Source organism: Lontra canadensis, unplaced genomic scaffold, assembly GCF_010015895.1.
Source record: "Lontra canadensis isolate GAN:19392208 unplaced genomic scaffold, GSC_riverotter_1.0 scaffold48, whole genome shotgun sequence".
Taxonomy (NCBI): Eukaryota; Metazoa; Chordata; class Mammalia; order Carnivora; family Mustelidae; genus Lontra; species Lontra canadensis.
Genome location: NW_022631042.1, coordinates 8,603,396 through 8,626,860, shown reverse-complemented (window position 1 = coordinate 8,626,860; position 23,465 = coordinate 8,603,396). Strand labels below are relative to the sequence as shown.

The 23,465-nt window shown below is 40.3% G+C and overlaps 1 protein-coding gene across 3 annotated transcripts in view; it reads right to left on the bottom strand.

Moving 5' to 3' along the window:
• Positions 1-23,465, bottom strand: part of GSAP (gamma-secretase activating protein) — an 81,498-nt gene that overhangs the window by 38,567 nt on the left and 19,466 nt on the right. For 2 of the 3 annotated variants that reach the window (XM_032873284.1, XM_032873285.1), the window contains exons 6-14: positions 22,101-22,189; positions 17,980-18,049; positions 16,860-16,909; positions 13,688-13,792; positions 12,822-12,881; positions 11,640-11,683; positions 10,527-10,612; positions 2,843-2,920; positions 1,038-1,115 (exon numbers count right to left, since the gene is read on the bottom strand). In XM_032873284.1, the coding sequence (XP_032729175.1) occupies positions 1,038-1,115; positions 2,843-2,920; positions 10,527-10,612; positions 11,640-11,683; positions 12,822-12,881; positions 13,688-13,792; positions 16,860-16,909; positions 17,980-18,049; positions 22,101-22,189 (660 nt within the window). The remainder of the gene's footprint in view (positions 1-1,037; positions 1,116-2,842; positions 2,921-10,526; positions 10,613-11,639; positions 11,684-12,821; positions 12,882-13,687; positions 13,793-16,859; positions 16,910-17,979; positions 18,050-22,100; positions 22,190-23,465) is intronic. The other variant, XM_032873283.1, reaches the window with a different exon arrangement.

Below are 23,465 nucleotides of genomic sequence, written 5' to 3'. Positions count from 1 at the left end.
GACTGGGGAACAGGAATAGGAGAACATATTAAAGAATCATGTGCTGTAAACCTGAAGCTTTTCTTATCTGAATATTGTGCTGCGTCCCATAGGTAGGCAAGTAATAGTTCTGTTAGTCTTCTGCTAACCTGTTGTGCCTCTCATCCCAACTGACATGGAAAAGCAGCTTTCGGTAGGTTGGTACAATAAACCCTTTCTTGATTTTCTTCATTATAGACTCCATTAATATGTTCAAACCTAACACTCAAGTTCCCTTACCATATTTACTCAATGAAAATCAACACATTTAAGCTGATTTGTAAGTCCTTTATAGGACTTGGAAGCTCTTAGCAATTAACAACAGGGAATGGAGAATTTCTCAAAGATCTCTGTCCTCTCTAGAATCAAGGGACAACATGATGTATTTTTTCTCATAGGCTTTTAGGGAACATCCCATTCACTGTCATTATTTTTTTTAAGATTTATTTATTTATTTGAGAGACAGAGAGTGAGCAAGCATGAGCCAGGGGGTAGTGGTGGGGGGAGAAGGACACGGGGCTCCATCCCAGGTCGCTGAGATCATGACCTGAGCCAAAGGTAGACTCCTAACTGACTGAGCCACCAAGGTAGCCATCATCATTTTTATACTAACAAATGGCTTTTTTGGAATACTACTAAAACACATAGGAAAGCTCACAGCCTAGATTCTTTAAAGAGGGAGATGCACCCCCTCCCCAAAGGCTGATCTGAATCGGGGACACAAATATGTCCATTAGGATTGGCCTAGAAAAAGATAGAGGTCAGGAAAAAATATGAGAATATTAACTAACTTAATCCAGTTGACCCTTGAACAACAGAGAAGTTAGGGGTGCCAAGGTTTCCAGAGAAACCCTTCCCCTCCTAGGCCTCTAAAAGGTCAGTGGCTGTCATTCTAATCCAAGTCCTAAAGGGGCAGGAAAAAATGGAGTGCACAGATAAGAAAATGAAATATAAAAGGTTGAGTATCACATATACTAGAAATGAGGGTCAGAGCAGAGATGCATCTCTCTCTCACTCACCAAGGTTGAGAAAAGTAAGGCCCTTAGTCACATGTGAGTCTACACTCCCTAGAGCAGCACTGAAGGTCTTGCTGTGCCCTGTGGAGAGAGAACAGGAAGCCAAGGAAAGAATGATAAGAAACAAAGAACCAGAATTCCACCCAAGGCTATTACTCTATGTAATACTCAACATTTAGGAGCTGTGAAACTGACAAAGCAAGGGTCTCTGACTTCTAGGTTTCATGGTTCTCCAACACTCTCCAAAGACCACACAGAAGGTAGATCACAGTGCAATCAGGATCCAGTAGTCGTTCTGGGCTTATCGCATAATATCAGACCTTATAAGGTGGGTTGTGCTGGGACAGAAGGATCTGAAGGAATCTATCACAGGATTCAAAAGGTGGAGGAGACCAGGTGGCTCACTGTCCCCCACAGTTTACTGCACATTCTTCCCATCATCAAGACCCCCTGAGACTTCTCTCAGTCACTTAGTAGACTATCAGCTAATCTCAGGGTATTGGGCTTCACACTCCACTGTTCTAATTCTTCGTCAGAATCAGTAACCCTTAATAAAACTTTCAGAGAAGTTTTATTTATGGTTTTAACCATTACATTAATCATTAGAAAAATGTATGAAAACTTCCCACAAAAGAAAAATCCAACTTATGCTATTAAAGCCCGTCTACTGAAGTTGCTTTCAGTTTCTCCATTATTGAGGTATTAAACTTTTCTTACCTGCATTTCTAACTTCTGAAAGTAATGTTAGGCATTCCTGCAGAATAAACTCTGGTGTGGTCTGGCATAGTTTTGTTTGTTTGTTTGTTTTGTAATTTAAAAATTTTTAAATATAATTTCACCCACAGTATGTACTATATAAATTCTAATTTTAAGGGACTAAGCAAGCAAAATAAATGTGCCTTACCATGGTTCAGACTAAAACTTTTAAAGGGTACACTGGCCAACTAGAGAACTAGAACTAGAACTAGAAAAGCTTGGGCATTTACTCCTCCCCTGAGGCTGACTGCTGACAAACTAGTTTCCTGGGCCGCAGAACTGTGAATCATAATAAAGGTATCTTAGGTCTAAGACCTGTTGAGAACTGAGATGATGGATGCTTTTAACTAGAGCTCTCCGTAACCTTGTACGTTAAATATATTGATGTTTTCCAACTAGTAATAACAAAAAAGCAAATAAACATACTTTGGACAAATATGTCCATAAGGATTGGTCTACCTATAGGCCTAGAAAAATACACAGGTCATCAAAAAAATACAAAAACATTAGCTAAGTCAATACAATTGACCCTTGAACGACATGGAGGTTAAGGGTGCCAACCCCTGAGCAGTCAAAATCCATGTATAAGTTTTGGGGGAGTCAAAAGTTAACTACTAATAGCTGACTGCTAACCAGAAGCCTTTCTGATAACATAAACAGTCCACTAACAGATATTTCATATGTTATATGTATTGTATACTGTATTCTCACAGTAAAAAAAAATTAAAAAGAAAAAAGAGAGAAAATATTAAGAAAAATCATAAGGAAGAGAAAGTACATTCACAGTACTATACTGTTTTTTTGTTTTGTTTTGTTTTGTTTTCAAAAAAACCCTGAATGTAAGTGGATCCACGCAACTCAAATCCATGTGGTTCAAGGGTGAACTGTATTCATCATTAGTGAATTTCTTCAGGAAACATGTATTATATAGGTATAGAATGTACTGATAAAATTTATTATAAGGTAGTAAGACTTTAGAATTTATCTAACTTGCTACTATTTGGAAAAAGTGACTACATAAAAATAAAAAATTAAGAATAAATGACATGTACCTTTATGAAAGTAAAACACTGAATACGTGATTTTTTCCCAAGAGTCAAACTTCGGACTGTAACATACACACAAAGTCCCTAGAAGGAAGAAGGTATTATTTAGTGGAGCTGAAAAGAATCAGAGACAAAAGTTTTCTAAGCCACTTAACCTTTCTTCTCTTCCTTTAGATGTTCTGACTCAATCTACCTCATAGATTTTTCCCAAATTCTAGAAACGGTTTATTAACAAGCTGCTCAGAAATTTCAGTTCAACAATTACTCAGCACACACTGTGCGTGTAATGTAATTTAAAAATTTTGTAATAAGTAATGTAATGCACTGTGGTGAGCTACTGAAGGATAGGAAAGGATAGGAAAATGAATAGACATCTACTCCTGGATATGAAATCATGGGAGTCTAGAGAAGGTTACAAAGGAGATGGTTCTCATATACATATATTTCCCTGCTCTCTTATTAGCTTGCCTTCTGGCTATTACTAATGTAGATCCCAGCTTACCAAAATGTGTCTCCTCTTTACAGACACTTCCCAGTCTTTTTTTTCTATCTGGAATTGGAAGGCAAACTGGGGCAGTAAAAGCAAGTGTGTGTTGGCCCATACCCATCCATATTTGGGTCACTGAGAGCCTTGGCCCAAGCGCAAAGAAGAGAGCTCCTGGCACAGCAATCTTTCCAGATGAGCCCTGACCACCTTCTCTTAGCCCATGGCTTCAGAACACTCTCAGCCTTCACGCGCTCTAGAACATGGGTGGGATATGTCCATCATCTCTAGCAGCTGTTACTAGACACATAGACTAGATGTGCTCATCAAAGACCTACCATGGAGGGCACTATGCCAAAACTGATACTTCCAGTGCTAACATTTATGTTATTACCTGAAGTGGGAGATTTCCAGGGTGGAAAGGAAATTGACCAGAGTCTAGAAAGCTGGGTTCTAGTCCCAGCGCTAAAATTAAGTAGCTGTGTAAATTCAATCATTACTCTACTTCAGTGAATAGCAACATTTCCTCTGTTATACTTCACTAGGTCCTTTATCAAAGAATCATGGTGGTAAGAGAAAAAAAAAGCCAATTTTCTCTAAGAAGGCTATTTAACGACATTAATGAACGTTCTGTTACAATGTTTATCATTTGTGACCATTTTTAATAACATTTAAAACCACATTATATTGTTAGAAGTACATTTAATTCCAATATCTTAGTTGGAAAATAACAAAAAAAGAAAAATTTTATCAGGTACAAATAGTAACAATTCTGTTAGATGTAAAATTACTGTTACGGTTACTAAGTACACAATGATAACTTCTCTTTAAAATTACAGCAGACTCAATAAGAATCAAAGTAACACTATACTAAAGCATAAACAAAAATAGTAATTATAACAGTTTAAAAAGTTCCATGTACCAATTTGACTACTTTCATAAACATACTACCAGCGAAAAACTACTGCTTTATCCTGTTCTTTTATGTTTTATGATTACAAGGAGAAAGAATATTTAGCAAACATAGTTAAAACTTTAGCCTCTGTGGTAATAACAAAATAAAAAATTTTAAAGGCACTTTCATATTAGCACAGTTTTTAAAATGGTAATCAATTCTTTCAAGGGATGAGTAAGAAGAACATTCTCAAATAACAGAGGAGGGAACTGGTACAAACTCTCTGAAACATAGTTTTGCAGAGACTTAAATATATTCATACCTGTCGACCCAAATTCTTCTTGTAGGAATTTATCCTGAGGCATGAACATGAAATGTCAACAATATAAAGAAGATTATATCCCCTATTCTAGCAAATTCCTCCACGCTCCAACCTTTAGGGAATGGAGGACATCAGTCTTCTTGTTTTGAAGAAAGTTAAAGTGAGGTGTAGAATAAATGTATCCAATTACATATACCAAGAGCCATCTTTAGGTCTCATAAGCAAATATTTCCAATAAAGTTGTGGTTTAATTCCCTTTCCCAAGCCCAAAGTGGGGAAAAACATAAAGACACAGCAAGGTGACATGGGATGTGCACAGATTCTACAAAGCTTCTCCCATCCATAGAGTTTTCCTTGATAATAGGAATGTACTATATCTGTGCTGTCCAGATGGTAGCCACCAGCCACAAGTGACTACTGAGCACTTAGAATGTAGCTACTGTGACTGAAAAACTTCTGTTTAATTAATGTGAAGAGCCCCATATAGCTAGTGGCTACCATATTGGACAACCCAGCAATGGAGCACTGGTTCTCAACCTTGAGAGTACATTAAACTCACCTGGAACTCACAGATTCTCAAGCTTCCCATTAGACCAACTGAACCAGAATCTCTGAAGGTAAGACCCAGGCCAGGCATCAGTATTTATTTTTTTTTTTTAAGGGGGAGAGGGTACTCTGGGAGGAGCCAAAGGAGAGAGAAGTCCAACCAGGCTCCATGCCCAGCACAGAGTCTGACACTGGACTCTATCTCACGACCCTGACATCATGAGCTGAGCTGAAATCAGGAGTCAGATGCTCAACTGACCAAGCCACCCAGGCACCCCAGGCATCAATATTTTTAAAATGTGTCTAAGCCAGGGTGCCTGGCTCGTTCAGTTGGTGGAGTATGTGACTCCTGATTTCAGGGTCATGGGTTCAAGCCCCATGTTGGGTGTGGAGATTACTTAAATAAGTAAATAAACTTAAAAAATAAATAAAATGTAGCTGGGGCAACATAATTAAATTCTTTAAATCTCAGTTTCCTCATCTGTAAATAAACAAAATATAGAACCTACTTGATATAGTTCCAACATAAGAATTAAATGAGATAGTATGTATAAAGCTGTGCCAAAGAAGTTATACCTGGCTATAAAGTTTAGATTATTCTTCTTCCATAATGATTTAGCAGCTATTTACAAGTTGGGGGAAGTCACAGTTTGAAAAAACAAAGCATGCTCTTAATGGTGTAACCAAAAAGAGATGTTTAATAAATATTCATCAATGATGAAGAAAAAAATCTTAAAGTTGGCTAGGCTTTGGGAAACTATTTGGACAATGAAAGCTATTATGGACAAAGTTTTCCAAGGGAAATTATCTCATTGTAAAAGGCTCTATAAAATGCTAAAACACAGGACTAATTCTGGGAACTTGTGGAGGGTAACTCTTGCAATTATATGAACAGGAAAGAGAATGTACACTTTTCACCCCTTACCACCTCCCAGTAGATGGTGCCCAAGAAAGAATGACAGCCACTGGCTTAATTACAGCTGCACAGTTGACTATTAAATGGGACAGGAATAAGAATATTTTCTTTCCTTGGGCACCTGGGTGGCTCAGACAGTTAAGCATCTGCCTTTGGCTCAGGTCATGATCACAGGGTCCTGGGATCAAATCCTGCATCAGGCTTCCTGCTTAGTGGGGACTCTGCTTCTTCTGCTTGTGCTATCTCTCGCTCTTTCTCAAATAAATAAATAAAATCTTAAAAAAAAAAAAAGAATATTTTCTTCCCTTCACTGCTTTAGGGAATCTCTGATTTACCCTCCTGCTAAAAATTATTTTTAAAAATCTACATGAGATGGGGGTGCCTGGGTGGCTCAGTGGGTTAAGCCTCTGCCTTAGGCTCAGGTCATGATCTCAGGGGTCCTGTAATCAATCCCCACATCAGGCTTTCTGCTTAGCAGGGAGCCTGCTTCCCCCTCTCTCTGCCTGCCCCTCTGCCTACTTGTGATCTCTCTCTCTATCAAATAAATAAATAAAATCTTAAAAAAAAAAAAAAGAATCTGCATGAGCTCAATCTTTATACAGAAGCAGCCCTTTTGCCCACCATTGCCTATCATCAGAAACCCCTCATCCATTTAACCTCTCCTTAATTGGAAGGTAGGGAATTTCGTGACTTAGGGCAGAAAAATTCAGGACAAAGATGCTTTCAAGAAGGTAACAAGTAATGCTGAAAGGGCAAAGTAGCTCCCAACAACCAACATGAGACAAATGAACATCAAATACTGTGACAGCATCCTCACAGACACAACGTTGCGTCTGTTTAAGACCCTGAGTCTGCCAGCATTCATTTCATGAACCCTGTTCTCTGGTCTCCATGTCCGCAGGAAATGAGGCTCTCTAGAGTTCAGGGAGCCGTGTGGGGATGAGACTCTTTGCTTCCTTCTCCATTCCTACTTCACCGAAGTAGGTTTTCATTTGTTTGTCCACAGTGGTGAAAAAAAAAATCATCTTTAAAAAACCATTGGGGAAATACATGAACTGGTGGCTTATCAGTTAAAAACCCAAAGGTTGCTTCTCTGGCTGGCTGCATCCTAAATCAAGAAGCATCCCATTTGGAACAGGCTTATTTCTATTTCAGAGCTGACTGTGAAGAGCAAGGCTCCTGTTAGACTTTCCTAGCCATCGCTGAGAAAGGGAAGAACAGATTCTCCCACCGCTCGTGCCGATAAACTCAACATCTGATGTCACAGATCGCCCGCTTATAAGTTATAGCTGCTACTGTTCATGAGAAATTCCTATGGGAATAAAATGAAAAGGAATTACAGCTTCAAAGAAGGAAAGCCTAAAATGATTGTTTGTAGTCAGCAGATTTAAACTGAAGTCCTAGGGAAGAACCGATCCTTGTCCCCCACTCGAGCTCTGGACCCCATTACCTCCCACCAGCTCAGCAAATGCCCTCGACCCATTCCTCCTGTCTGCTGTGTCCTGTCGTCTTCTCTCTGGCCTCTTGAGCGTTCAAACATACTGGAGTCTCTACCATCTTTAAAAATAATATTCCCTAAATCTTTCTTCCCTTCCAGCTGCTGCATCTCTCATGTCTACACCTGTTGTGATTTTTTTTACCTCCCACATGCTATTTGACCCAGGACCACCAAAATTCCACCTCAGGCACCCAAACAAAGTGCTCACGTTAACCTCTGTGCTCCCAGACCCCGGATCTCCAGCTTTCACTACCTACTAATGCTTAGCCACCTTTCCCTTGGTCAAACTCCGCCTTTGGCTGCTACAGCAAAGCGCTTGGTTTTCCCCTTCTCTCCAGACACTCTTCTTTTCTTCTTCTTTGGATATTCAACCTCACCTTTACATATTTGCTTCTCAAATCTTAATCCTTAGCTTCTTCCCTTTTGATCCTATATCCTCCCAAGGCTTCAAATGCCCACTACATTTTTAAAAAACTGCCACATTTGTTCATGCCCCATCCTGACGACCTCTCTTCCGAATCCCTGATCTCTCGGTTGACATGTCCAAAACAACCCTCACCGTCTCCCTTTCAAGGCCCCACCCAAACCACTACACGTCAGAAAATGGCCCTCTTTCTCACCCACCTGTTTATGCCAGAAACCTGAGAACCATTCCTTTCCAGCTGACAGCCAGTCTTCTCAGTTCTATCTCCAAACGCATCTCAAACCCATCTAGTCATCACCTCTGCCCCTCATCCTAGTTCAACTGTCCTCCACCCAAACGTAGGACTACAAACTCAACTTAACTGCTCATTGCCCACTTTTCCTCTTGCCTCCTCCAATCCATTCTTCACACGGCAGCCAGTGACCTTTCAAAAATACATATCTAATCACATCAGTGCCCGCTGAAAACACTTCCATGAGGCAGCATCAAGGAATGCCGTGTGAGAAGTTGTTGGGGAATGGGGCACTCCTGCGGTGCCAAATACTTCACAGATCACTTATGCAAGGATTAAAATGGACCTTTTTAAGGGAGAGCGACTGTGGTTACCATGTAACTGAATGACCAAACCTGGCATCACAAATAGTAGGACATCCTGACATTATGTGCCTCCTGATCTGGTGTAAGTAAATTTCATAATATCATCCACGAAGTGTTCTTATGAAAAAATTTTAACCTATGTGTAATGGTGCCTCTCAGTCTAACTACCTATTTTCAGAGAATGTGGAGGATAGAGGAAGGAGTTAAATACTTCCACAAGGAAACAATGAGACAAATCCAGAATGTAGGACATTTCACAAATGTAACAAAATATTAATGTTGTGAAAGAAAAACAAAGGGGGTAGAGTATAGGGGAAGGGCAGTGATCTACATTAAAACAGATGACAAAGACATAATAACCAGAAATAATACATGAGTCTTGATGGCATCCTGACTTTAAAAGTTATACACATGCACACATTTATTCGTTTGTATGCATACATACATATATAACACATATGCATATATGTACACATATAGAAATCTTATACATATATAGGACTTTTAAAAATAATTATGGAAATTTGAATATAAAATAATTATTATTAGTGTGATTAATTTTTCTCAGTGATAATGGAACAGAGGTTATGTAAAGGAGTATCCTTGACCTAAGGAGATACAAGCCAAATTATTTAGTGGTAAAGTGTCAAGATGTCTGCAACTTACTTTTGAATGGTTTAGTCAAAAGGGAGAATATGGGACCCATGCATGGGGAGAATGATCGAGCAAATATTGTAAATGACACAATTAAGTAAAATGTACATGAATGTTCATTCTGTTCTTGAACTTTCCTGTAATGCTTGAACATTCTAAAAAAATTTTTAAAAGCCTTTAATGACCTTAGAACTCTGAGAATAAAATACAAAATCTTTCACGGTCTTCAAGGCCCTATATCAGTTGGCTCAAGCCTACTCTTCAGCTCTCCCCCACGGGCCTCTCCTCTTGTTCACTCTACTTCAGTTACGTGGTTCTTAGTTCACATACACCCTCTGAGTCTCAAAAGAAATATCACTTCCTTCCCTAAACTCCCAACACTGGTTTATGGAGGAACTTCATGCCTGAGAGAAACTGGAAAAAATGGGATGGATTATGGAGTGAGGTGGAAAAGGGAACAATTTTCAGGACTAAGACACAATGCAGCACAATGTCCTGGAGGGTAAGACCAACAGGGATAGATGAACTGAACTAGAACATATCTGAAGACCCTAGCATCTTCCATTAAACCTCCATTACATACTCTCATAACTTCCTAATTCCTACAATTTATCACAATTCTACTGAAATACTATGTGTGTACTTACACAATGTCTAAATTCCAAACAGTAACTTCTGTACTAATAAAAGTTAGGTCCGTTTTGCTCATCATTGTTATCTCCAATACCTAGCACACATTAAGTCTCCATAAACACTGGATTTGTGAATACCACATAATTTGACTTTAAAGGAATACAGTTTTACTCCAAGTGCTACTTAACTCAGTGGTAACTGTCCACTTGAGCTCGAGTATTTAAAAAGGCTATTAGATTTCATTATTAGAGTTGACTGTTTAGACAATGACAGTACACTAATAACTGTATGTCAAGCTTTGGCTGTTAGCTCAGTAAGTTATAAAATGATTCTTAGAGAAGCTAGGTACATAGCTTTAGAACCCAAATTTATCAGTAAGCCTGACGCAGAAAGCATCCCTGTAATAGGATGCCATTTGCTAAAAGATGGAGCAGGTGAAAATGTGGATCAATTACATATGAATCTATCCCCCTTTTAAAAAACAGAAATAATTACTAGAATAACCCTGCTGACTATTGACTGTGGCTTCTTTAATACAAACAGCAAATGTATAAAACTGTAGTGGAGAAGATAATTTGGCATGTAAATATCCATCTGATCACATATGTAATATCGTATATTTTAAGTATATTTTCAGGACCCTTATGGCTAAACAATGACTACATTTTTTTACAGAACTCAGTATAACTGAATAAATTGATAAATACAATCTTGAGTCTACCTGTATGGTTGGTAAAAACGCACAGGGTCAGGTGTTTGGATAAGTTCTTTTGGTCTTGAAGATCATCACATCCAAAGTTTACAAGTCTAAGAACATAAAGGATAAGAAACTGAATGCATTTAAAAATTAGTTCCCTCTTTCACTTAAGGCAGTGAGCACTGCACTGTATGTCGTATGCTTGAAACTAATATAACATTGTGTGTCAACCACACTTTAATAAGAATTAAGTAAAAATAAATAAAAATTAAAGTTCCTTCATAAAGGGTAGTAACCACTATAACATACTCACAGAAGTAAAGATTTGTGCCTGAGAAATTTAAGTTGATGTTTATTTTTTTGTATAAGTAAAACAGCAACTAAAACAGTGTAAAAACAGTAACAAAAAATACATAAATGGCATGGCCCTGGCAATAGAGAGAAAAAAAAGAAAAAAGAAAAACAGAAGTTGAAAGTACTAGAACTTTTTTCTAAAAGAGAGAACCGCATATACGGTTTCAAAACAAGCATAACCAAGTGTTCATATATGAAGAAATAAAGCTACTGAAACACAGAACAGTTTAGGGTTATCATGATTCTAATTCAAGAAGACTTTCATCTCTTCTGTGCACTAGTGGGCTTGTGCCTATTTTTTCAAAAATGTTCATGTTTTCACTCAATGTAAACTAGTCTGGGGGAAGAAAAGCTCACCTTTGTAAAGGTGTAAAAAGGAAAACAGAAAAATGGTAACACAACAGACATAGCTGAGCCACCCATCGATTGATTGCAACCTGCTCTCCGATGGCAATGAGAGAAGGGGTTTGATGTTTGTTCAAATCCTTTCACTGAATCACAGGAAGAGCACTTTGACGGATCAAAAGAAATGGAAACATCCTACAGGAATAAATGGCTACGAAAATCAATATGATTGACTTTGCATGAAAAACTCTGTGTTTGTGCTTGATAAAGTTGTTTATATTGCCTATAGAGAACAGAAATATCAAAGGTCTCACACACAAACACACACACAGAGAATATTGAATTGTCCTTATATCTGCATACCATACATTAGGTATAAATATAATCATTCTGCCCAGAGTGTCTATAAAAATTAGCAGTAATCAATGAGTAACTTACTTAAATCCCGAGTCACTTAATGTTATATCCAAGGGTGCTTCGAACTGTCAAAAAATCATGAGAAAACAAACCAAAAAATGACATTAATTTAGCAATAATAGCTCTAAAACCCAGAGCAAGTCTGACAATGCTGTGCTTGCCTACTGATGAAAAGCCCTTTTAACCATCATTATCTTAAGATGTTATCCCCCAAATTCACAGCACAGGGAGTCCGTTGGGAATATTCTAGAGTTTACACGCAATCAGAGGCTTGGTGTATATTCATTTCTTAAAGGGCTAATACTTGACAAACTTTGCCTCAGCTTTGAATATCATAAAGGGGTTATATAATATGCCAATCAGGACGGGTAGACTTTTTACAAGACACAGATGACCATGCACATAGGGAAGGACTGGATGCCTTTAGAAGAAGAATGAGTGAGTTTAAAAAAAAAAGAAAAAAGGGCAGGAGGAGTAAATGAAATTCTTGTAATGCTATGATATCAATCTATATAGGACACCAGTACTAATCCTAGTGAAGAATAACATTCTCTTCATCACAGGTAAAGATATTTAGGATTCCTCCACACAAGACCAGCATTCCAAATGGCTTTGCCAGGAGTGATGCTAGATTTTTACTAATTAGACTATACACTCTCATTGATGTTTTACCCTTCTCTCAAATCCACCATCCTCACAAGTCTTTTTGGGTTGAGTGACTTGTAACCACTTAAAGCTATCTACTATAGACCATACCTACTACCTTCTACACGTCCTCACTCATACGCTTGTGTCTTTTTTTTTTTTTTAAGGTTTTTATTTATTTATTTATTTGACAGACAGAGATCACAAGTAGGCAGAGAGGCAGGCAGGAGAGAGAGAGGAGGAAGCAGGCTCCCTGTGGAGCAGAGAGCCCGATGTGGGGCTCGATCCCAGGACCGTGGGATCATGACCTGAGCCAGAGGCAGAGGCTTTAACCCACTGAGCCACCCAGGCACCCCCGCTTATGTCTTTAATAAGAGGTATTCGATTAGCAGAAATTTCCTGTGTGCTCTTCGAATCACCTGTGTTTACTGTATTTGTCACTCATGCAAGTGACTAACACAACAAGAATGCTAAAATTCTATTTCTGATAATAGCTCTCTTTAAAAGGAGGCCATGTGTCCTAAAATTTCCTATTGCCCATCATTCTCTTGGACTTACCATTAAGTTAAACTTCCCATCAGCAGAAAACTGGATGCATTTTAAGACACTCCTTGATATCTAAAAGAGAAAAGAGAATAAATGACAAATTACAAAAAAAGAAGAAATCAACAAAGGGCACCTGACTGGCTCAGGTGGTAGAGTGTGCAACTCTTGATCTTGGGGTTTTGAGTTTGAACCTCACATTGGGTGTAGAGATTACTTAAAAAAAATAAAATTTAAAAAAAAGATCAACAGGGGAGTCTGGGTGGCTCAGTCAGTTGGTGTCTGACTCTTGGTTTTGGCTCAGGTCAAGATCTCAGGGTCATGGGATAGAGCCCCCCGCTGGGCTCTGTGCTCAGTGCAGAGTCTGCTAGAGATGCTCTCTCTCCCTCTCTTTCTCTGTGCCCCCTTGCTGATGTGTATGCATGCGCAGGCTCTCTCTCTCAAATAAAATCTTTTTTTTTTTTTTAAGATTTTATTTATTTGACAGAGAGAGTGAGTGAGCACAAGCAAGGGGACTGGCAGGCAGAGGAAGAAGCAGGCTCCCTGCTGAGAATGGAGCCCCATGTAGGACTAGATCCCAGGACTCTGGGATCTTGACTTGAGCCAACGGCAGAGGCTAAAGCGACTGAGCTATCCAGGTGCCCAAATAAAACCTTTAAAAAACAATAAAAATAAAAGATCAACAAAAACATTAGTAAAAGAGAAAAAGAGAGAAAAGGAAGCAACCAAGAGGTAAACAGTAATGAAAATATTTCATATTTTTAGTAAACTTTCATTAACAGTCCCCATCAATGAAAATGCAGTGATTAATAAATTATAATGATGAGAATGTCCAAATTAAGTTGTTCCGGGAAAAAGGAGGCCAGTGAACTAGTTTTTACCTTCGGGTCAATGTAGTATAATCTCTGCTCTGACATATCCCATTGAGCCCAAACAAAATCCTCAGCTACCCTCTCTCTTGGGAGATGGCCAGAGTCTTTAAGTACCTAAAGAGGCAAAGAGATTTTAGAGATAACCAACTATTTTAAAGGAGAATATTTCTGGATTTAGTATTTTGCATATTTTATCTTTATAATACACATAAATATTCCCACAGTTTATTTTTAGCATTTCCCTATCCCCAACACCTACACACAGAAAGTCTTTCCAGAAAAGACTAAAGGCATGATTTAATTACTAGCTCTTTCCACACACTGTAAAACAAATTATATTATTCTTGTCCCTAGTTAGCCAGACAGTCTGAGGCTGTTGAAGGCAAAGACACATCTACCACAAATCAACACCAGGGCCAACAGAAGATTCAAAGCTTCCCATTCGGTACATAGCCTGCTCAGGTAATCTGTAGACAAAGGGGCTTTACCACCAAAGATAGCAGCTGCGATGCCAAGAAAAGAACTCAAGCCTGGGGGTGGGGAGCACTGCCCCCCAGATCAGCCGTAAGCTATGCGTTTGTCTTTGGTCATGATTGCTACCTTTATGTCTTCTGCAGTGAGTATGGTGATCCTGTCCCTCCTTCAAGACCCAACCTAGGCATGGCCTCCTATACAAAGCCCTCCCTCACCTCCTCCCAAGGAAAAGCTCCTCGCCTCTGTATTCTTATGGTACTCTGGCGTACTTCTATTACAGTTAAAGTGAACTAATGCTGTAAGTCTACCCCAATGAGTATGCACTCTCCTACAACACCTTTATATTCTCAACTTCTGTTCTCAATAAGATTCTAAACTTTGGGCAATGCATCTTGTTTCTATTCTTCTGAAATGTGTTCAATTAGAACAGATTTGGGGACCCCCCAATAAAGGTATATATATACTGACAAGAACATGATCATCAGAGTGTGGTCACCCAGATGCACATCTCAATTTTGTCCCTCTCTAGAGTTCCCTCATCTCTGGGAGCCTTGCTTGCTCTGTAAACATGGGGATAATTATACCACTGCCTATCTGCCACATAATGTTGTTATAAATGCATGGAACCACACACTGCCTTGAGAAGCTGTCACCTAAGCCCTTAAGGATATGGACAGTGGGGGCCCCTGGGGGCTCGGTCAATTAGGCATCTGACTTTTGGTTTCAGTTTAGGTTGTGATCTCAGGGTCCTGGGATCAACTCCCATGCCTGCTCTGCGCTCAGTGGGTGTCTGCTTGAGACTTTCTCTCCCTCTGCTCCTTCCCCATATATGTGTGTGCTCTCTCTTTCAAATAAATAAATAAATCTTAAAAAAAAAAAAAAAAGAGGAACAAGAAGGAGGGCAGCGATGCTTCAGAGGAGGGCAGGCAAGGATGATGGTGTGCTGTGGCCACACCGCGTTGGTCGCTGACAGGTGTCCCCTGGCCTCACTCTGCCGTAGCTTCACAGCTCCCAGCCCTTCTTCTAAGCAGCCAGCCCTCTATCTGTCCCCATTCCTGGTCTTATTTATTTCACTGACCCTGGATTGTTTATGTGACTCTCTCCTCTAAATTCGCATTGCTGGCTTTGGGATTCTGCCTTGGTATGTCTTCCTCTTTAGCCTCTTTTCTGACCCCGGGCCAAGCCTGGCATCTGTAGACTGCCACAATGCCCCTGGTGGCCCAAGGTTCCAGTGACACACTTTCTAGTCATTTTCCAGCCAGGCCTCTTCATTTGAGGCTTTCAATCAGAGATATATAATGAATAAATACCATTTTCCATTTCATGTTCTTCATGTAACTTTAAAATTAAAATCTTCAGAGAAGGATTATTTTGATGCAAGCTATTTAAATATTGAAGGAAGTAATTTTTAATATCAATAATATATTATGATCTTTCATAGTCAAGAAAAAAGACAACCCAATAGAAAAATAGATGAGGATATAACTAGGCAATTTTCAGAAAAACAAATTCACACAGCCAGTGATATTAATGGAAATACCAACTAAAATAATAATGTTATCAACTTAACCCTCAACAAACTGGAAATATTTTTTAAAAAGGGCAAATGCACCTACGACTGGTATGGATAGAGGGAAGGGATACTCTTACCCATTGCTTGTACAACTGTGAATTGTTACAAGGTTTTTTGGAAAGCAAGCTAGCAAAATCTGTTGAAATATATTAAATGCATATACCTGTCAACCCAACTATCCATCCCTGAGGATTTAGCCCAAAGAAATAAGTGTACCAAATACGTAAAGCTATAAAAAATTTTTTTGAGATGATTTGTAACACGAACAGATGAATAACAACAACAAAAAAGTGGCGATCAACTGAGTGTCCACCCACGGGAGAATGACTGAAACTGTGTACATCCAGGGACTATTACGTACTTCTAAAAAGAATGAATTGACCTATTCTGGTTGACTTGTAGATAATGCCACAAAGTTGAATGAGGAAAGAGTGAAGGATAAACCCCTGGGTGTGTCAGGGGTGGGGATGGCAAATATACAGGTTCAGAGAAGTGCATGAAAGGAAACATAATAGGTTACCGACAAAAGTTAGAGGCGAAAAGGCAAGGGAGAAGTAGAATACAAGCAATTAAAAAAAGAAAAAAGAAGACAATTGAACTATAAAACTATATATACCTCCTCTTTTTTATATATATATGTATACATATACATATATATATAAACATATAGTTATGATCCCATTTATTCTATGTATGTCTAAAAATTAGGGGGAAAAGTGTTCTATCTCCATTTAAAAACCTATAGAAATAACCCTGATATATTAAGTCAAAAGCAAAAACCAAAATGGCCAATTATTATGATTCTATTTTGGTAAAAACAACTGAATCCGCGCATGTGCACCCAACTGTGTGTACGTGTGCATGAGCAAGGTAAAGGTGCGGAAAGGGTCCCACAAGGCTGTCTTGAATTATCTCAGGAGACTGAGGTTGGAGAGTGAGGTCAAGATAAAGGAGATAATTAACTCCTTTATACGTCTTGTATTATTCCACATGTTACAACAGCAAGTCTATAATGTGAAAGACATGAAATAAAGAAAGTAGTCTGGGTCTATAACATTACTCTATCTTTAACAGTCTTGAAATGCCACTCTGTAGGGAAAAAACTTCAAAGTAAAAGAGATTTCAAATATTTACCACTCTATTTCCATCTTCTTGGATGACTTGGATATGAAACTTTTCAATATCTTTAAAAAGAGAAACAAGAGAAAGACAGTTGAATCTTTATGAAAATCATGAGCACTTTTTTACCCCTAACAGTGGTGAACCTTGATTTATAAAGACAAAGCAGATTAATCAGCCTGTTGGAAAAACAGTATCATTACACACAGCAGTTTCATAATACAAGTGCAAAACAAAACCCACCTTTCTCCAGACTCCCTCTACTGTCTATAGCTCACTGAGCATTTACTCTGCTCTTCAATATCAATAATACATAAAGCATTTCGCCCTTCCCCTCTCCTGGGTTCCCTCAAATGTTGGCCTTCCCTGAACCAACAGTCTTATTTGTAGCTAACACTGGTTCCTTTGGCCGAGTTTATCTCTAAGCACTTCCCAAATGGTCCCATTCTCTCAATAAGCAATCTAGATTTGGCCATACTTAACCTTCTGCCAATTCTAGTTACAAAAAGGTGGGATAGATAATTGGTCATGAGCATAGACACTGAACATAACCTAAGCCTCTCAGGCCTGTACTTCCCATTACAAATCAGCAGTCCCATTTTGTATCATGAAAGATGGCTTACTAGATAAGATCCACCAGTGGATTTTGTCCCATCTCTGCCACCTTTCCCACCCAAAATTATAAATAAACTTCATTAAAGGACATCCCATTCTTATATGCCTCCACCTGAATTTGACCAAGTATGTGTCTTCAAATTCTATCATCAAATTCTTCTGGCTTCTAATACCTTCCCCTTTCTCAATCTGAGGTAACAGACATCTTAAAGAAGGATGAACTAAAGAAGGCAAAAATGACCTCCATAACTGTCCTATACTCTACCGTGTGACAAAAGTGGAAATCCATGTATGTAGGAGGCCATCATCCCCAGGACAGGGAAACAGAGCAGAGACAAGGGAACAAGTGGAGGCAGAAAGAAAAGCCCTCCCATAGGAGTGCTAGGTCTTAAATGGACATCAAAGGTCAGTTGGACCTTTAGGACAAGGGAGTGTACATCTAGAAGATTCAGTCAAGTCCCATACTTGACTAAGAGATGTGCCCTTCGTGTTCATATATACTAGTAAGAGATACACTTACATTTCTCTTCTGAAATCAGTAACAGATGGTTCTCTGCAAGAGGGCGACTTTCCACATGTGGGTAGAGAAACTGTAAAAAGGAAATGAATCGAAGTCATAAGCAGCAACTACCTTGCTTATACAAATATTTCAAAAGTTTCTGATCACTGCACTACTACTTACCACAGAAGGTGCTGGGAACAATAGAATAGTTGAGGCAAATCACACACACACACACACACACACACACACACACACACATTACAGACAGAGGCAAAGAGGAAAAAGAAACACTTTCAGGAGCTCAGTTTCCAGGGGGAAATTGACGGCAGGTCCGACATAATTCATTTCCACAAGGTTAAAGTAGAAGCTATTTCTAGAGATGAGGCTCCCTATTTTGGAATACGTGATTCTGAAGCCAATCAGAAACAATATAAGCAACAGCTGTACAGAAAGTTCTTTTCCACGTGCACAAAAAAAGTGATCAATACGTCTGTTTCGCAACTAAGCGTAGTATTTAATTTGACAACCCAGTAAACACAAGCTCTCCAACAACTTCCAAAGTAGTCCCCCATCCAAGAGACAAAGCAGGATGTAACTCGGGACTTTCCAAGAAAGAACGGTGAGTCACAGCGTGGCATGCGGTAGAGGATTTACAAGCCTCAAATAATAGAATGACTGCCCCGGGAAGAAAAGGCTTAATCCACCCCATTCCTCCTTGTCTGTGCCCTCCCACATGTGCCAGCCCCCAGGACAAAGCGGCCAGCCAGAAACACAGGCCTGATGCTACGAGCCGTGATAATGAGGGAAAAGGGTTGACTCCAGTGACTTAATTCTTTCATCATCAAAAGGGTAACTAGAAATGAGCAGTTTCAATTTGTAACATGAAAGACAGTTTACGATATAGGATCCGCCAGTGGATTTTGGTTTTTCCCTCCAACCCTCAAAGCACAATGAAATATAACCCTTTTAGGTCCCTACTTTATAGTCGGCAGCCTCTCTAAAGACTAGGAAAAATTTTGACAAAAGATATTCCCTTGTGCTCTAACTTTTCATGCTGACGAAATGGAAATACAACTGGTAAATTTTTCAAATTGTCCATTGTCAAGTTTCCTTTTTAGAATCGAGAAACAAAACATTAACTATACATCATTTCTCTACAGCAAAAACTTCAAAATTATACAATAGATAGCAATGCAGAACTCAGCTACGAAAATAACGTAGAAACGGGGTGCCTGGGTGGCTCAATGGGTTAAAGCCTCTGCCTTCAGCTCAGGTCATGATCTCAGGTCCTGGGATCAAGCCCCCCATTGGGCTCTCTGCTCAGCAGGGAGCCTGCTTCCTCCTCTCTCTCTGCTTACTTGTGATCTCTGTCTGTTAAATAAATAAAATCTTAAAAAAAAAAAAGGGGAAAGACAATAATGTAGAACCTATTATGTCTTGATTTTATGAAACTATGCACATCAGACAGGAAACTGTGTACTGGGGTCCGGGAGCAAAGCTGAGTGACACCATACAGATAATGAAAGCACAAACACTCAGTGCCTCATGATAAGGAGACAGTCCTACGGAAGACAATTCAGCCTCCCTTGGGACCACAGAGGTGGCCAAGGCGTGCTTGCTTAGGACTGTCACCTGAAGGAAGGTGCTGATAAGTTCTAAACTTTTGTCTGGTCTTTGCATGGCCATCAGTAAGAACATGATTTTAAAAGTTCCATTTAGGTGGTGGAGGTTTTCCTTCTACGATGAGACAGCCCTAGAGTCTGGAAGTCGGACTACAGACAGACAGGCTTCAGAAAAAAAAAAAAAAGAAATCCAAGGTTTTGTTTGGATTTTGCAGTCTCAGTAGAAATCTGTATAGATTACATCATATTAGGGGAATATTTATCTTTACCACTATGGAGCTAGACTCTGATGATTAATTCCAGTTGGTAGATATGTACTATAGATGGTATCTGGAACTATCTGGAAGATGCAGGGCTTGCTGGTAGGCAATTCTCAGAAGCGACCATATTGGGATCCAAGCCCCACCCACTCCTGTCCTGCTAAAGTTTCTCTCTGAAGGAGGTCGAGGCTGTACATACAGACTTGGGGATGCACTACTGGAGATCACCATGAATGTTTTGGTAAGGAAAGGGAGACAGGTTGCAGGGCAAAGCCAAACTCAGTGACATTGAATGGCATTTCTGTAAAGGGGAGAGGGAGGGGGCAAGGGGGTTAGAGGTTTGCCCTGGATGGAGGTTTGAGGAATTTTTCTACCCTCAGAGGAACAGGCATGAGGAGCAGGGAGAAGGGCTAGGAACAGAGATGGGTCCACAAAACAAGGACAGGGTTTTGTTTTAAGATTTTATTTATTTATTTATTTGTCAGAGAGAGACAGAGACAGCGAGAAGAGGAACACAAGAAGGGAGAGTGGGAGAGGAAGAAGCAGGCTCTCTGCTAAGCAGGGAGCCTGATGGGGGGCTTGATCCCAGGACCTTGGGCTCATGACCTGAGCCAAAGGCAGATGCACAATGACTGAGCCACCCAGGCACCCCAACAAGGACAGGTTTTACTTCATTTGGACGGGGACTTTCCCTTTGGCCTAAGGAAGCAGTCATGTGTCATGTACTATTAATTTTTTCTTTTAAATTGAGACAAAATTTGCATAGCAGAAAAATCACCTTTTTAACTGCTTTAAAATATACAATTCAGTAATTGTTAATACATTTGCACTGCTGTGCAACCACATACTTATAAAATCTCTTGCACTTCCAGGGCTCGGATTCCCTTTAGCTGCCTCCACCCTTCAATAACATCTCCATTGCCGGACACAGTCATGGATGGAGATGCTAAGGAAGCCAAAAGAACAGGAGAGAAAAGGGATATGGTCTGTCCCAAAGTCACCCCAGTACTGATGACAGTGTAGACATAGCAGCTTCCTGGGGGAGGGGGAAGGTGGCCGAGGAGCTCGGCACCAGGCCCTGTCTGCAAGCAGGTCAGAGCTGCTGGTTAAGACGCGAGGGGGCAGATGGGAGAGAAACCCCATCCTGACCCACTGCAAGAGGGAGACCCAGAGGCTCGAGGCAGGGAGGAGGTAGGTGGGATGAGAAGCGGTGGTTCAGGTTACGCGAGGAAGTCACGCTCCAGCCCTGCACAGTCTACGGATTGCCACCAACACCACGGTGAGTGAAATCCTGAACGGCCGCTCCCACGGGAAATGCAAGGATATGTGCCAACCAAGTAATACATAACCTTGTTTCATGTGTGCTCTGTTTTAAAGAGCTCTTATTTAATAGACATTGTTGATCCATTAGCATTGAACCCATGGGCAACAGCGCCGTAATCTCATGCCTGAATGAAGCATATCTAACCCACATATCTTCTCTATAAACCACAGCTCAGCCTTCTTGCGCTCAGGTACCCGACACAGCTCTCGGGCGCTCTGCGTGGGGAACAGTTTCAATAGTGAAATCACCAGCGAAAAGCCCCCAAATGTGAAAATCATGGCACTAAAGAGATCGTGAAAACGACACCCATTTACAGGGAGAGAGGTGAGCCGAGAAGCCGAGTGTCACCTTGGTCGGCCTCAGCTGGGTGACAAATTTTTCACCGCTGTGCGCATGTGTGCAGACAAGTATAAAAGCGCCGTGAATACTGACTTTGGTGTTACAAATAGACTGTGGTAAGTAGTACAACTCACAGGTTCAGAGCGTGCGAGTAATGAACAGACTATGTTTGGTCCACCTGCCCCAGACACATGGTGCTTCTGGGTCCTTCCACGGAGTTGATAAAGTCAGGGATTAAGCCATTTATTCCTATTTACTCTGAACTACAGGAGTACATTACTTAAACCATTTTTTAAACTTACCTTCGATGTGTGTTGAGAGTCAGCATTTTACCAAGTCAAACCATTACATGACTCTCAGACAAACCATGATAAAACAGAGTCAGAGGAACTAGGTTGAGTGTGACATCCGCGTTTGCAAAGGGTGAGCGGATAATTCCAGCCAGACCCATCTACCAGATTGCTCTGAGGATTAAATGTGATAATGGCTGTGAAAACACTCGGTAAGCACCATTGCCTCCAGGTTTCACACCTTTTGATTAGCAAGATGAATGATAGCCACGTGATGAATGATAGCCACGTGCTCCGTGCTTACCTGCACCCAAATGTAGCTATCCACGGCTTTTAGAACCTTCACGTTGTTTACAGGGTGGATTTCAACCAACAAAGTTAAACACTTTGATCCTAGAAAGAGAAAGAAGCTTTTAGTAATGGAAGATCAGAATGTCGTTTGTCATCTTCTCCACTGCAGTCCGAACTTTGGAAGTGTAAATACGTTACCTATTGTGCTAGCTCTTCCGACAGGAAAAGTAATTTTCTTAAAATTTACTTTGACAGTTCTTAAAACCCACAACAGATGAAGAAAATCTCATGGAAGAGAAACTGATATATAGAGAGAGGGCCAAGCACCTGCCCATTCCTCAGCCAACTAGCACAGCCTCACAGGCCCTCTGGGCTTCTAAGTAAACACAACTCCATTCACCATCACTCCCAATTCTGCAGCACAAGGGCAAATAGCGCTTGTGGGTGAAAACGTAAAGATATTTCTGATACATGACCAGGCCCCAGTTGGCAGCTGAAGAGGACAGGGGCCTGGCTTCCCTCTGGGATGGTGGTGGAGCTTAGCTGATATAGACCCACTTAGTTCCTCAGTGTCACATTGCAGTGAATGTCATAAAAGATAACAATGAGGAGGAAGTCCTTGGACACAGACTAGAACAGGATCACCACAGATATCCACATTTAGGCCAACAGTCCCCCTTCCCCAAGATGAAACCTCAGACAAGGAGTCGCCTGAGAGCTGAGTTCTTACAAAGACCAATATTCTCAGGGGCTTTCTCAAGGCTTTTGAATAAAAATGTACAATTTCAGGACAGCACAGCAGCCTGGAATTGAGTCAATGCCGATTTTCACTATTTAAGAAACTAACCTGACAGCAAATAAAGGCAAAGAATTGAAAACAATTCCTGTGATATGGTCTTAGGATGGCAAGCACTGGATAGCTTTGTAAACATGCCTTTTAAAGATGATTGAAAAACCAAGACAGTGAGTTACTATGTGGGATCCCACATATACACGGACAGAACAGGTGAAAATCAAATATTGTTCAGTCAGTGGTACTTAGAGCTTAGGATAAAATTCCCAGTGACAGGATCAGATGCCAGGTCAAAAGGGCTATACTTCCAATAACTGGGACAGAGGTAAAGGTGAGGAGCGTTGGTAATCTACTTGATAACTCAAAAAAGAAAAAAAAAATGTCTCTAGGAATAAGAAAGACATTGGTGTCAGAGTGCCTGGGTGGCTTGGTGGGTCGAGCGTCTGACTCTTGATTTCGGCTCAGGTCAGGGTCTCGGGGTCGTGAGATTGAGCCCCGCATCAGGCTCCATGCTCAGTAGGAAGTCTGCTTGAAATTCTTTCCCCCACCTTCTCCCTCCCCCTCTGCTGCTCTCCCCACTCACAG